This window comes from Canis lupus, chromosome 6 (assembly GCF_011100685.1).
Source record: "Canis lupus familiaris isolate Mischka breed German Shepherd chromosome 6, alternate assembly UU_Cfam_GSD_1.0, whole genome shotgun sequence".
NCBI lineage: Eukaryota > Metazoa > Chordata > Mammalia > Carnivora > Canidae > Canis > Canis lupus.
In genome coordinates, this window is record NC_049227.1 from 18,598,770 (window position 1) to 18,613,672 (window position 14,903).

The following is a 14,903-nucleotide window of genomic DNA, read 5'->3' on the forward strand; positions in this document are numbered from 1 at the left end:
GAAACCTAGGCCCATTGCGCCGAAACTGGCTGGAATCTTTGGCGCCTCGGTTTCAGTGGCGGATGCTTGATGGGCGGGTGCAGGGGCCAATGAACAGGCGGGGAGGAGGCGCCAGACGGTGTGGGCGGGGCGAGGTGTTGACTGGCGGACGGGTCACCCAATGACAGGCGGCAGTCGCTCGGAGGGGGTCGGGCGAGGCGTCTAGAGGCGGGGGACCGTGGTCGGCGGGCGTTTGCTATGGCGGAACCGGTGAGGAAGCGCGGCCGCCGGCCTCGGGGAGGCGGTGTCAGCCGAGGGGCTCGCGGAGCCCGGGGCGGCCGGGGCCGGCGTCCTCGCGTCCCTCGGTCTCCAGCCCGGCGTTCCCCGGACTCGCTGTTTGTGGATCTGGTCAGCGACAGCGATGAGGATATCCTGGAGGTCGCAACGGCACGCGGCGCCGCGGACTCGGTCGAGGTCCCTCTCCCGGAGCCCCCGGTGCCGGCCGCCCCCCGGGGCGACAGCGACAGTGACAGCGAAGGGGCGGACGCGCGGCCGGCCGGAGCCCCGCGGGCCACGGTCAGGCGGCGGCGGCGGCTGCTGCTGGATCCGGGGGAGGCACCGGCTGTGCCCGTGTACTCCGGGAAGGTGCTGCCCGGCGCCCGGGAGGGCTGGTTGGGGGACCGCCGAGGTTAGGCTTCTGGGGTTGGTCGTGGGGGACCAGATGGCACCAGGAGCGGGGAGAGAGATGCAGGGCTTCTGGAGGCTGGAGAGGTTTGGAGTGTGTTCCGAGTCGGGATGCCGGGGAGCTGGAGTGTCGGGAGGAGAGAGGGGCGAAGGGACCGGGATGCCTGATGCTTCAGAGAGGGGGCTAGCGGGACCTGGGACTGTTGGGTTTTGAGGTTGGAAGCTGGGCCATGGAAGTTCAGAGATGACTTGGGGACTCCCGAGTGCGCTGGGGAGCTGGGATTTCCCAGGAGTCCAAGATAGCAAGCTACTTAGTAAGAGAATAAAAGAAGAATTAAACTTGCGTCCTCAGAATGCCTTAAAGAGGGTGTAGTAGTGAGGGTTGGGGATCTCGGGGAAGCTGGGCTCCTAACTCCCCAGAGAGAACTTGGACTTGGGAGCTGGAGGAAGACAAGAGTCATCCTGCTTTCCCTTTCAGTGGAGGGAGGACTTGGGACTGATTCACTTCTGTCTTTACAGGTGAAAAGCAGCCTTCATCTCATCCCAGATCACCTGTCTCTCCTGAAACTCTGTCCCCCAGAGGCTGAGGAAGGTAGGGGCGGGCTTCCAGGGAGAGTGCCCAGTGCTGGCCTCTCTGAGGAAGCTTCTTGGAGTTTACATCCCTGTAGTCCATTTTTCCCTGAGGCTCATGGGAAGGGCATGGGAGAGGTGACTCCTGCATCCTAGGCAGAAAAAAGCTCCAGTCCTGAATTAAGATGGAGTGTTAACCAGCAGGCATTGGAAGTGCTGCCAAACCACCCTTCCTCCTACCTGATAGGCACAAGAGTGTGCTAATCTACAGATTTCTAACCATCCCCAGAGATTCGGATTCTGTAGTCCTGGGGGCCTAGGAGGAGTAGCTGTTGAGAATCTGCAACATCTTGATACATCTGCAACGACTTCCTTGGGAACATTCTGGAGGCAGCGCACAGTGTTCTTTGAATCTTATCAGGGCTGCCAGCCTTGGTCCTCCCCCAGTGATGTGGTTTTTGCAAACCACCCAAAGGCAGTGAGTGGGATTCAAGTTTAATAAGGCAAGGATCCAGGGGCAGCCCGGGTAGCCCAGTGGTTTAGCGCCGCATTCAGCCCAGGGCATGATCCTGGAGTCCCGGGATCGAGTCCCGCGTCAAGCTTCCTGCTTGGAGCCTGCTTCTCCCTCTGCCTGTGTCTCTGACTCTCTCTCTCTCTCTGACTCTCTCTCTCTCTCTCTCTCCCTCTCTGTCTCTCATGAATAAATAAACAAAATCTTTAAAAAAAAAAAAAAAAAGGCAGTGATCCAGTGGGCAAATGCAGACCTTGGACAGAAATTTCTATACCATAAGCAGGTATGGTAGGGTGAGCAAGAGCTGATTTAGGAACCAGCTGGACTGGGTTTGAATCTCAGCTCTACCTGTTAGTAGTTGTGTGACCTTGTGCAGGTTCATCTCTTAATGCTTCAATTTTGCCATCGGGAAAATAGGGATAACAGTGGACCTATGTCAAGGATTTTGGTGAGAATTAATTAAAGAGACTATATAGAGAGCTCTCTCTTGGGCTACATACAGGGTTTAGGACAGTACCTGGACCATAGAAGTGCAAAGGTACCTCTGCACTTGCTGCTCCAAATGTAGGCCCAGTAGTGCTGGGCATCTTCCAGGAGCTTGTCAGAAGGTCAGAATCTCGGGTCTCTAGCAGCTGCCACATTGAAGACAGGGTTTCTCAGCCTGGGCACCACTGACATTTGGACTGAGTAGTTCTTTGTGTGGAGCTGTCCTGTGCATTGTGGGATGTTTAGCAGCATTCTGACTTCTGTGCGCCGGTATCACACACTCCAACCTTCTCTCCCCCTCATTGTGACAACAAAACTTGTCTTGAGACATTGCTGCACGTCCCATGGGAGGCAAAATTGCCTCTGTTTGAGAACCGCTGATCTAGGATTTATCATTGCTTTGTTTTTGCAGTATTACTTTTATGGTTAACGATAATCCTTTATTGGTGGCAAACAATAGAAAGCGGCTTCTATATTCTAGAATAAATCTCTAGTTTTGTGTTAGAAGAAATTTTAGTTACAATGAGGGATTTTAAAGAAAGATGTGAAATATAGAGATGTGGCAAAAAGTGATAATGATGCTCACATGGATGAAATTTGAGAAACATGGGCTCAGAGGGCCTGTCTTCATCTCTTTACTTCATTTCCCCACTGCACCATGCCACCTTCTACCCCTGACTCCCATAGTGTCTCTCTGTCCATCCAATTGAGTACAGGAAGAAAATAAGAGGAACTTTTTTAAAAAAGTCCTTTGCCAACATCTGGTTTAAAGTATGTTTTATCACATACACAATAGTATGTACATGTGTAATAAGCAGTATTGTAAAAAAAAAAAAGTATTGTATTAAGTAAATGCATATTTCCTAGGTTATGTGTGTTTTTTATTTGTGGGGTGCATGTGATCAAAAAGGTGGGAAGAGGGCAGCCCCGGTGGTGCAGCAGTTTAGCGCCGCCTGCAGCCCAGGGAGTGATCCTGGAGACCCGGGATCGAGTCCCACATCAGGCTCCTTGCATGGAGCCTGCTTCTCTCTCTGCCTGTGTCTCTGCCTCTCTCTCTCTCTCTCTCTCTCTCTCTCTGTGTGTTTCTCATGAATAAATAAATAAATAAATCCTAAAAAAAAAAGGTAGGACGAGATTAACTTAATCATAACTCAGTTGGACTGGGCCACTTTCTGATCGTCCACACTGGCCACACCAACTTGTGCCTTAGCATGAGGCTCAGACACTCCAATTATGTCAGACCCCAACTCATTCTTTTCTCTGCACTAGGTATTTCCCTATGACTCCTGCCTCGTGAGCACTTCCCCAGCATTATTGCATGGTTGTATGTGCGTCTTGGGGTTCCTCAGTCTCCTCCTTTCTTGGGACCTGGAGAAACCCTTACATGCTTCTGCTTGGCCTCTTGCTGCCCTCCCCTAGCTGACTCCTTCCACTCTTCCTTCTCTGTCCCCAGAGGCGGATATGGCAGATTCTAGCAGTCCCCACCCTGAGGATGCCTCGTTTCCAGATTCTCCCTGGAAGAAGAAGCTGAGGAGTAAGAATTCAGAAAAGAAGTCGAAGGAGGTGTTTCTGTGAGTGAAGCCAAGTCACTGGGGCCCCAGGAGCAGAAAGGGAGCCGGAGGGGTGGGCTAGGGTGGGCATGATCCTAGAGTGGCTCCTGAAACGGTAAGGAGAAGAGATGGAGGGCCTGGAGGGAATCTCCAGGCTCAGGTGAGGAATGAAATGCTTCAGGACCACCCCCGGGAGTGGGATGTTTTATCTCTGTGTGTATCCAGCTAGCTGTTCCTTTATCTCGGGGGTTTGCCTCCCTTTTCTGGAAAATGGGGATAATAACGGCACCTAGATTAAGAGTTAAGGCTCCCCTGGGTGGCTCAGTGGTTGAGCATCTGTGTTCGGCTCCGGTTGTGATCCCAGGGTCCTGGGATCAAGTCCCGCATCATGCTCCCCATAGGGAGCCTGCTTCTCCCTGTGTCTGTGTCTCTGTCTCTGTGTGTCTCTCATGAATAAGTAAATAAAATCTTCAAAAAAAAAAAATTAAGGGTTAATACTTGGCCTATGGTAAGCACTTGGTGTCCATTGGATGTTACCAGATATTCACCTGGAAAGTGACTTACCTTGAAAGTTAGGCATTTTCCTCGTTCATATTTGGGTCATGTCAATGTAACAGCGGTGACTTAGGTTTTCTCTGACCTTACCTCCCCCTGTCCACAAGATGATCTCACTGGAATGTGCTTCCTCTTGATTATCCGGCACCCCCTCTGGGCTCCCAGGGGTCCGTAGCTTATGAGGACAGCTGTGGGGCTGGGGTCCCCTCCTCATCCTCTCCCCCCCTTCCTCCAATCCAACCCTCTCTTCTCTTTGCAGGGTTCAGGACACCTCTCCTTTGCCTTCACCTCCACCAAGGACCAAAAGCAGAAAGCATTCCAGGGCACTCCAGAAGCTGAGGTGCTGAGGGCCAGGGGCTCGCTGGGGTACGGAGGGGCAGTAGGGTGGGTACCCCAGCCTGCCTTGATGCAAAGTCCTCTCTGCACCCCAGGGAGGTGAACAAGCGCCTCCAGGATCTCCGTTCCTGCTTGAGCCCCAAGCAGCACCAGGGCCAGGATCACCAGAACCAAGAGGATGAGGTGGTCCTGGTGGAGGGTCCCATCCTTCCAGAGAGTCCCCGACTCTTCCCGCTAAAAATCCGGTGCCGGGCTGATGTGGTCAGATTCCCTGTCAGAATGGTAGGTGCCTGAAGGGCCCGTGGAAGTTGGGCCCCATGGAGCGAGTGAGGTGTCTGGGCAGAAGGGGCAGTGCCCCGCTTTGCCTCTCTTCCCAATGCTCCCTTGGGCCCCCATGCCTTGGGTTTGCTCTTCCCTTTGTCCCCGTGGTCTTTTCCTTACACTCCCTTCACCGGCAGACTTTCCACCCAACCTTCAGGGCTCCACTGATGTGCCCTGAGAAGCCTGGCTGGGTACCCCTCCCCCTTTCCTTCCCTTGGATCCTGTGCTTCCCAGCAGTGCTTGCTTTTACTACATTGGACACACACATGCCATTCAGTCATTCTGAGCTCCTCCTGAGTGGCAACGGCTGTTCTTGTAGAGATGAGCCCGAATCTAAAACAAGAGTGATAACAGAAATGCCCATTTGTTGAGCAGTAACTGTGTGTCAGGAAAGCAGCTGAGCCAGACATTGAAAACACACAGCCCATAGCTCAATCAAGTGTTTTTTTCCTTCTTTTGCCCTGTAGATGTAGAATGCTTTTATTTCTTGATTTTTTTAAAAAAGATGTTATTTATGTATTTGTGAGAGAGAGAGCACATACATGTGCCTGGGGAGGGGCATAGAGAGAAGCACAGGCCCCCATGCAGGGCCTGATCCCAGGCCCCCAGGATCATGACTGGAGCCGAAAGCAGATTCCTAACTGACTAAGCCACCCAGGGGCCCTTGTAGAATGCTTTATTTATTTATTTATTTATTTATTTATTTATTTATTTATTTACTGTTTATTTATTTGTAAAGATTTTACTCATTTATTAGAGAGAGAAAGCCCGCTCATGCAAGCATGAGCAGGAAGGGGAGGCAGAGGGAGAAGCAGACTCCCCGCTGAGCCTGGACCATACCCCGCCCCCAGCCCGAGGCAGGGCTTGGTCCTAGGACCTGGATCATGACCTGAATTGAAGGCAGACTATCCACTCAGGCACCCCCTTGTAGAACGCTTTTAACACATAGGAGCTCATTGCCAACCCTTGCAGTGAGTGATTTCATACAAAGGACCAGCTGCCTGGCCTCTCTTACACAGGAAGACATGGTTGCACTGGCCTGTGTTCCCAAATGGCACCCACTGGCAAGAGCCAGGGACAGCTGGCCTGTTGCATGGAGCACATGAGGTCCACTTTACTGCAGTCCCCACCACTACCCTTTTTCCTCCTGATCCACGACTGCTTCAGTACTTCCCTGAACCCCATATTGACATGACTTTATTCTATACTTCGCCAGGGCAGTCTATGGAACTCACAGCTGAGGAGCTCAGCCAGAAATGAGTCAGAGGTGGTGGGTGGGGTGGGGCGCGTCCAGAGGTGGCCGCCTTTGCTTCTTGTCCCCTCCCTAGTCGGAGCCCCTACAGAGTGTGGTGAACCACATGGCCACCCATCTCGGGGTGTCCCCAAGCAGGATCCTCTTGCTCTTCGGAGAGACAGAGCTATCCCCTACTGCCACTCCCCGGACTCTAAAGCTTGGAGTGGCTGACATCATCGGTGAGAGGAAGGCAGGGAGGTGGGGCCTCCAGGAGGCTGTTGCCACAGGGAAGGGGTAAAGGGAAAGGCTGGGAGGTTGGCCCTGCTTCCAGGCCCCGCTTAGGCCTGGGTTCCGGATCCTCCCACAGACTGTGTGGTGCTAGCAAATTCACCTGAGGCTGCGGAGATGTCCCAACTGCTCCAGCTGCGGGTGCAGGGGAAGGAGAAACACCAGATGCTGGAAATCTCGCTGTCTCCGGTAAGTGGGAGGCATGGCAGGCCCCTCGCTCCCATCAGTTAACTGGGGGGTGGGAGGAGGATTCCCTTTAGGCCCGAGTGGTTTGGAGTTCCTGCCCATCCTAGAGTAGAAGAAGTGCATTGCTCAACTTCCATCCCCCTTGTGCTGGGAACCTCTGCTCCAGCCTCCTGACTCCTCTTTCTGGTTAAAATGGAAAGGACCCTTGGGTGGTGACTGATGAAACCCATCAGAGTTACAGCCCCACACTTCTAAGCAATTAGTACCCCTGCTGAAGAGAATTCATAGTCAGAGCCTTGGCGAGTTTCACAGCCAATTTATATGGAAACCACTGTCATGACCCTCATTTAACAAATAGGGACGCGGTCTTGAGAAGTGGGACAGTTGGCAGTATTCGTTTCCTAGGGCTACTGTAACAAAATACCACAAACTGGGTGGCTTGAAACAAATGCATTCCCTCCTGGAGGTCAGCAGGGCCATGTTCCCCCTGACACTGGGTAGAATCCTTCCTGACTCCTGCCTGGCTCCTGCGGGGTGGCTACAAGTCCATGGCCTGCAGCTGCATCACCCAGTCTCGGCCTCTGTGCTCAGGTGGTGTCATCCCTGTGTGTCTTCTCGCAAGAACGCCAGTCACTGGGGCCTACCCTCATTGAGTGCGTGCCCTCCTTTTAACCTGATGACATCTGCAAAGGCCCTATTTCACAATAAGGTCATGCTTGCACTTACCAGGACTCAGGACCACCAAGGACCCATAATACAGATTTTTTTTTTAAAGATTTTTCTTATTTATTTATAAGAGACAGAGAGAGAGGCTGAGACATAGGCAAAGGGAGAAGCAGGCCCCTTAGAGGGAGCCCAGTGCAGGACTTGATCCTGGAACCCCGGGATCACACCCTGAGCCAAAGACGGACGCTCAACCACTGAGCCACTCAGGTGTCCCAGGACCCATAATACTTGCCTGAGGTTGTGCCTCAGTTGAGTGGGAGAGCCTGGCCTTCAGCTGTCTCCGGTGAGTGGGAGGCACTGCTGATCTGGGCTGTCTGCATCATGGTGTTGGGTGCCTCCATCAGGACGTGGGAACTTGGGGCTTGCAGAACCTGCCTGATCCTAAGCCTATGTCTTGAGCCCTGGGATCTGTGACTCAGTCCCCCAGGGAGGAGCCTGGCTGTGCTGACTTCTCTGTCCACTTGCCTTGTGGGCTCTGACTAGTCCCCTTGTCCTCTCTGGCCTGAGTCCTCTATCCTTCCCTACAAGTTCTCAGCCCTTTCAAATTCTTTTTTTTTTAAATAAGGTTTTATTTGTTTTTTTCAATTTTTCAAAAAGATTTTATTTATTTATTTGAGAAAGAGAGGGGCAGGAGAGCCAGAAGGAGAGGGATGAGCAGACTCCCATGCCAAGCATGGAGCCCAACACAGGGCCTGGTCCTGTGACCCTAAGATCATGACCTGAGCCAAAACCCAAGAGCTGAGGCGCCCAGGTGCCCCTTAGGATTTTATTATTTATTTATTTTTGTTTTTAAGGATTTTATTTATTTATTCATGAGAGACATGAGAGAGAGAGACAGAGAGGCAGAGACACAAGCAGAGGGTGAAGCAGGCGCCATAAAGGGAGCCCGACGTGGGACTCGATCCCAGGTCTCCAGGATCATGCCCTGGGCCCAGGGCGGCGCTAAACTGCTGAGCCACCTGGGCTGCCCTAGGATTTTATTTTTAAGTGATCTCTACATTTGTAGTGAGGAAGCTCCCAATGTGGGACTCAAACTCAAAACCCCGAGATCAAGAGTCACATGCTCTTCTGATGGAGCCAGCGAGGCACCCTGCCTCTTTCAAATTCTTACATCCATTTTTTTCCCCTCTCTGCCCAGGATTCTCCTCTCAAGACCCTCATGTCCCGCTATGAGGAGGCCATGGGACTCTCAGGCCACAAGCTCTCTTTCTTCTTTGATGGGACAAAGCTTACAGGCAAGGAGCTGCCTACTGATCTGGGCATGGAATCTGGGGACCTCATTGAGGTCTGGGGCTGAAACCCCACTCCCTGCTTGGAGGCCCAGTCTGGACTTGGGGAGAACAGCTGCCCCTTTTGGCCCTACACGGGCTTATCCTCAAACTGAAGCAAAATTGAGTAGTGACCTTTGACACACACACCCCTACTACCACCACCATTGACCCTGTTATCAAGCCATTAGTTATTTGGTTAGTTGAATGAGTTTTCACCGCCCTGGGTGGTCTGTGGCTCTATCCACGTGGTAAGCTGGCTGCCTTTGCAGCCTCGCTGAGCCAAAGAGAAGGTATCCCTCACCCCTACCCTTTTCTTCCTGGTAATGTCTGTTGTGTGAGACTGCTTAACTTAGAGAGTGAGTTGAAATAAATGAAGAGTGGGTGTGGATTCCAGGCCTGGGATTTCTGCTGAGTCTGAGACCAGTAGTGGCCCTGGGGGAGGTGGGGTGGGCAGCAGATGAAGTTTGCTTGAGGCACATACATGGCTGTGGTTCCCCAGCCTGCGGAACCTGAACGAGCCAGCTCATGCACACGCTCACTTAAGCACAGGCAGACAGCGGGTTATGCTTTTGAAAGAGTGGATTCTCAGCCTTGCATGTCTTCCTCACCCCAGGACCCTTTAGAGCCAACCTTCCCAATGTGCACACACAATTTAAGGCATAATTGAACATATCCGAGCTTCTTTGTTTGGATCTCAGGATGATAGTCCACAAAAGGCTTCTTTAGTTATTTATGGCTTTTTCTTTCCTGTTTCTTTGTGCTATCCCAAGCATCCATTGGAATGTGTGAGTTATACATCTTTTAATATAAACGGATCCTTGTCAGATACACTGTTGTGTATGTGAATATACTTTTGCCACATGTGGTGTCACTGTGCTATAGATCTTGGGCTCTTTTCTTTCTCACTCAACGTGTGTTGCTTATTCTCCACATGCTGAGATGCTTAGACCACTCTGTGGTATTCCCCCGCAGGCTTCAGCTGCACCTGACACATTTGCTTAGTGGCGGACACCCTGGTGCCACCACTCCTGAGCACATAAATGAGGCCATCTTTTGTGTGTCCCCTTCTGAGCTTGCGTGGAAGGTTTCCCGGCGTAGGTACTGGCACAGGACGGGATGACAGGTCAGACAGGTTAATTTCCTATGGTTGAATCAAATTTTTCTTTTGAATGGTCATGGAGCCTCCTTGTCGGGGGTCCTCATTTCTCTTCATCCTCACCAGGACTTGCTGCCCTGCTTTCCAATTTTTGCCAGTCTGTTTGGGTAAAAAGTGGTGGCCTGTTTCAATGTACATTCATCTGATCAGCAGTAATTGGGGGGATTTCTTCATACACCTAGCAGCCTTTTAGGATCCCTTTTTGTGCACCGCCCTGATGGTTGCAAACAGCTCTCAGGATAGCACTCGTGTTTGATGATTTAGGGGTGCGTATTCTCACCGAACATGAATTTTTCGATTTTAATGTAGATGCATGAGCTGTTTTACCATATCACTTATTGCATTTGTTTTTTTATTTAAAAGTAGTTTAGATCGTTTACGTTTTCTGCTGTTAGCTTGTCAGTTTGTCCTTTCACATTTAGGACACTAAATAGGGCTGAAGTCCAGCCAGTACAGCCCGCTATGCACATTGGCTGGCATCTGTTCTGTGTGATGAAACATTTGTCCTTGGTTGATTCTGGGCTGTACTGGCTGGTAAATATTGAATATTATTTGTAAACTATTTGAATTTAGCTTTGCATATGAGATCCAAGTTTTATTTTCACCCCAGAATGAGCCAGTCTTCTCAATGCTGTCTACTAATAAAGCCATTAATTTTCCACTGATACGTGGTACAGTCTTGGCAAAAATATGTCACCTTCTAAAACCTTGTTTTGTTGGAATGTGCCATTCCTTTGACCTTACAATGTGAGAAAAACAGAAAGAAGCCTCTGTAACATTTAAGTAATCTATGTACGGTATAACTCTTTTTTTTTTTTCCAGATATGTTATGTCCATTAAGAAGTTTGGACATATTAAAATTGTGTATTCAGTCTCAACAAAATAAATGAGAGTACACTGAGCCTGCGTCTCCTTGTGGATTTCTGTTTTTGTGGCCCTCACAGGCCCCCTTCTACAGCCCCTGTAATTGAGACCATTCGTTGTCCCCTTGCATCCATTCTGCCTCCTTCCAGGGTCATGGAACTGCTGGTTTTTAGCAAAGCGCAGAGACTACAGAGTGAGGACACTTGCCAGCCTCTGTTGTAGCTAGGTGCGCATTCAGGCTCATGGGTGGAAGGGGGAGAGGGATGCACCTTGCAGGACCTTTTCAAAAGCAGGCAGCATGAGCCCTTCTCTTGAGTTTTCTTCCTGCTGCCGACTGGAAGTGGAGCAGCGCTGCTGACACAAGATGATTTTGGGGAAGGAAGCCACATGGGACAGGACAAGGAGAGAAGGAGACTGGGTCCTGCCAACCCTGTGCTACTGACCTCTGGGCTTTCATGGGAAGGGGAACTTCCTGTTTAAATCACTGGCTATTTGAGCGTTTCTGTCCCTGGTAACCCAGAATGTATCAATTGCAAGCAGTATTGTAGGGACCCCAGCTGAAATTTTCCCAGGTTTATATCCAGGAATGGAGTCACTGACCATGCATTTTCCTGTCCACTCTCTCTTCAGTAGTGCCAGATTGCTGACCAAAGTGACTGGACCTCTTGATAAATCCATTAGCAAGTGCTAGAAGATTCCAGTTTCTTCTTCCCTAGCACTTAATCTGGGGAGGAGATGGGAAAGACTACTCATTTTAAAATAATTCACATTTCTATGATGAGAGAGATAATTCATCCTTTTGATCGAAGGATCACTCATCAGGTGGTCTTTTTATTTTGTTTTTTTTTATTTGTTTTTTTAAGATTTTATTTTTATGCAATCTCAACACCCAACATGGGGGTCAAACTTATGACCCTGAGATCAAGAGTTGCACACTCCACTGACTGAGCCAGATGTCCCTATTTTATTTTTTAAAGACTTAAAAAATTTATTTCCCCAAAGATTTTCATTTTTTTTAAGAGATTTTATTTATTCATGAGAGACACACACGGAGAGGCAAAGACACAGGCAGAGAGAGAGAAGCAGGCTCCATGCAGGGAGTCCGACGTGGGACTCAATCCCAGGACTCCAGGACCACTCCCTGGGCTGAAGGCAGGCGCTAAACTGCTGAGCCACGCAGGTGTCCCAAGATTTTCATTTTTTAAAAAAGGTTTTGTTTATTTATTTGACAGCACAAGCAGGGGGAGCAGCATGCAGAGGGAGAGGGAGAAGCAGGATCCCTGGTGAGCAGGGAGCCCAATGTGGGGTTTCGATCCTAGGATCCAGAGATCATGACCTGAACTAAAGGCAGACACTTAATCGAATGAGCCCATTCAAATATTTTATTTTTAAGTCATCTGTACACCCAATGTGGGGCTTGAACTCACAACCCCTAGATCAAGAGCCACTCAGTGAGTGATCCACTCACTGAGTCAACTAGATGCCTCATCTGGTGGTCTTTTTAAACTCCTGAAAAAAACAAGACAAAGCAAACCAAAAAACCCTCCCCTGATTAAAAACCTACAAAACTAGAACCCTTAACTCAGTGGCACATGTCAAACTTGGTACTTGTCATGATCTCATTCAGCCTTAGAGCTCTTACAAGGTAGGTGGTGGTATTATTCCCAATCTCCAGAAAAGAAATGGAAGAGTAGTGAACCTGCCCCAGGCCTCACTGCCACTGAATGCAGACCTGGCTGGAAGACGGGGTGCCTAACCTATGATAAGACCAGTGCTTCTCACACCTGAACACAAGTGAGCTGGGGAGCTTGTGACCATGCACACATGGGGTCTGTGTTATGCTGTGGGGCCCAAGATGCTGCTGCATTTCTAATGAGCTCTTAGGAGTTGTGATTGTGCTGGCTACACTTGGAGGAACAAGATGTGGTCTGCCTTTTTCCTATAGCCTCACAGTGTCCCATCTCCTGATCCTTGCCATTCCTTCAGTAAGGCACATTCCCTACCCCCACCCTCCCCTTGCATGGGACTGGCTGTGTCCTCTTGTGTGTGTTGCACTTTAGCCCGAGACAGGGGTCTGGCTCAGCACACTCTTCTGCCCATTGGTCTTTGTCTTCCCTACTAGACTGTAAGCTCCTTGAAAACAAATACTGTATCTTTTTTTTTAAAGATTTATTTATTCATAAGAGACACAGACTGAGAGAAAGAAGCAGACAGGCAGAGGGAGAAGCAGGCTTCTCTCAGGGAGCCTGATGCGGGACTTGATCCTGGATCCTGGGATCATGACCTGAGCCGAAGGCAGGCACCCAACCACCGAGCCACCCAGGCGTCCCCAAATACTGTATCTTGTTCTGAGATCCCTAGCTCTGGGACGCCTGGGTGGCTCAGTGGTTGAGCGTCTGCCTTCAGCTCAGGCCATGATCCTAGGGTCCTGGAATCGAGTCCCACATCGGGCTCCCTGCAAGGAGTCTAGTTCTCCCTCTGCCTATGTCTCAGTGTCTCTCATGGATAAATAAATAAAAACTTTTTTAATTCTTTTTTTTTTTTTAGATTTTATTCACGAGAGATACAGAGAGAGAGAAGCACAGACACAGGGAGAAACAGGCTCCGTGCAGAGAGCCCGATGCCAGACTCGATTCTGGGTCTCCAGGATCACACCCTAGGCCGAAAGCAGCACCAAGCCCCTGAGCCAACAGCCCCTGCCCAAATAAATAAAACCTTTAAAAAAATCCCTAATTCTGTGTCTGATACTTAGTAGTTACCTGACAAATGTTTGTTGGATGAACAAATTCTTCTTCTCAATACTACCCTCCATCTCATTGCATGAGCCAGAAACCCATTTCATTCTTGACACCTCTTAACCCCCATATCCACCCATCCTGACTCCATTCAACTGCCCCAGGTGGCTCTAAACATGGTCCACTTCCTTCTCTCCATCCCGCCGTGGTGCAAGCCACTGCTGCCTACAGCCGTGTGTAGTGACACAGCTGCTTGACAGGTTACTTCTGCTGCCCTTCTGGCCCCCTTCAATCCAAGGACAGTGCAGCCAGAGGGATCTTCTCAAATGCAAATCGGTTTTTATTTTTATTTTCTTAAAGATTTATTTATTTGAGGACACCTGGGTGGCTCAGCGACTTAGTGCCTGCCTTCAGCCCAAGGCGTGGTCCTGGAGTCCCAGGATTCTCTGTCAGATAAAGATTTTCTTTTTGTATTGTCTTTCTCTTTAGCAGCTTTTTGAGAATTAAAAACTGGTTCAATTAAGTCTGGAAAATCTAAATTTTCTTCAGGTTCCCAAGTATTGTCAGCATCTGTAAATCCACCTCCACTTCAGGAAACACTCCATCCTCCCATTCACAGTGCAGTACTTTTTCCATCACAAATTCTTTTATTTTTATTTTTTATTTATGATAGAGAGAGAGGCAGAGACACAGGCAGAGGGAGAAGCAGGCTCCATGCACCGGGAGCCCGACGTGGGATTCGATCCCGGGTCTCCAGGATCGCGCCCTGGGCCAAAGGCAGGCGCCAAACCGCTGCGCCACCCAGGGACCCCCCATCACAAATTCTTTAGGCTCTACCTCTTCTACTTTTTTTACTTTCCATTCTGTTTCTTTCCCATCTCTTGCAATGTGTTTTTATTGGAGGCCATTTTTAAAGGATTTTATTTATTTATCCATGAGAGACACACACACAGAGAGAGGCAGAGACACAGGCAGAGGGAGAAGCAGGCTCCATGCAGGGAACCTGACGTGGGACTCGATCCCAGGACCCCAGGATCACGCCCTGGGCTGAAGGCAGGTGCTAAACCACTGAGCCACCCAGGTGCCCCTGGGGGCCATTTTATTTTTTTGCAGACTTGAAGAGCTATTATTCACTGCCTCCAAGCTAATCTTGTCCCCGGTCTGTGGTGTCTCCTGGTTTTTTTTTTTTTTTTTTTTTTTTTAAGATTTTATTTGAGAGAGAAAGAGAGAGCAAGCATGAGTGGGGGGAAGGGCAGAGGGAGAAGCAGATTCCCCACTGAGCAGGGAGCCCCATGCAGGACTCTATCCCAGGACCCTGGGATCATGACCCAAGCTGATGGCAGACACTCAACCAACTGAGCCGCCCCTGCGCCCCAAAATATTTGCCATTATAAGCAAAATATTTGATTTTTAAAAAATATTTTTAAAAATATTTTATTTATTTATTCATG

General features: G+C 49.9%; 1 protein-coding gene across 1 annotated transcript; it reads left to right on the forward strand.

The window, feature by feature from the left end:
* The first annotated feature begins 237 nt into the window (after window positions 1-237).
* On the forward strand, window positions 238-10,754 carry NFATC2IP (nuclear factor of activated T cells 2 interacting protein). Its single transcript, XM_038539968.1, has 8 exons — window positions 238-624; window positions 1,183-1,255; window positions 3,684-3,801; window positions 4,595-4,675; window positions 4,767-4,953; window positions 6,321-6,465; window positions 6,594-6,703; window positions 8,565-10,754. Exons 1-8 carry the CDS (start codon window positions 238-240, stop codon window positions 8,721-8,723), a joined length of 1,260 nt encoding a protein of 419 aa, XP_038395896.1. The 3' UTR covers window positions 8,724-10,754.
* The last annotated feature ends 4,149 nt before the right edge of the window (window positions 10,755-14,903 follow it).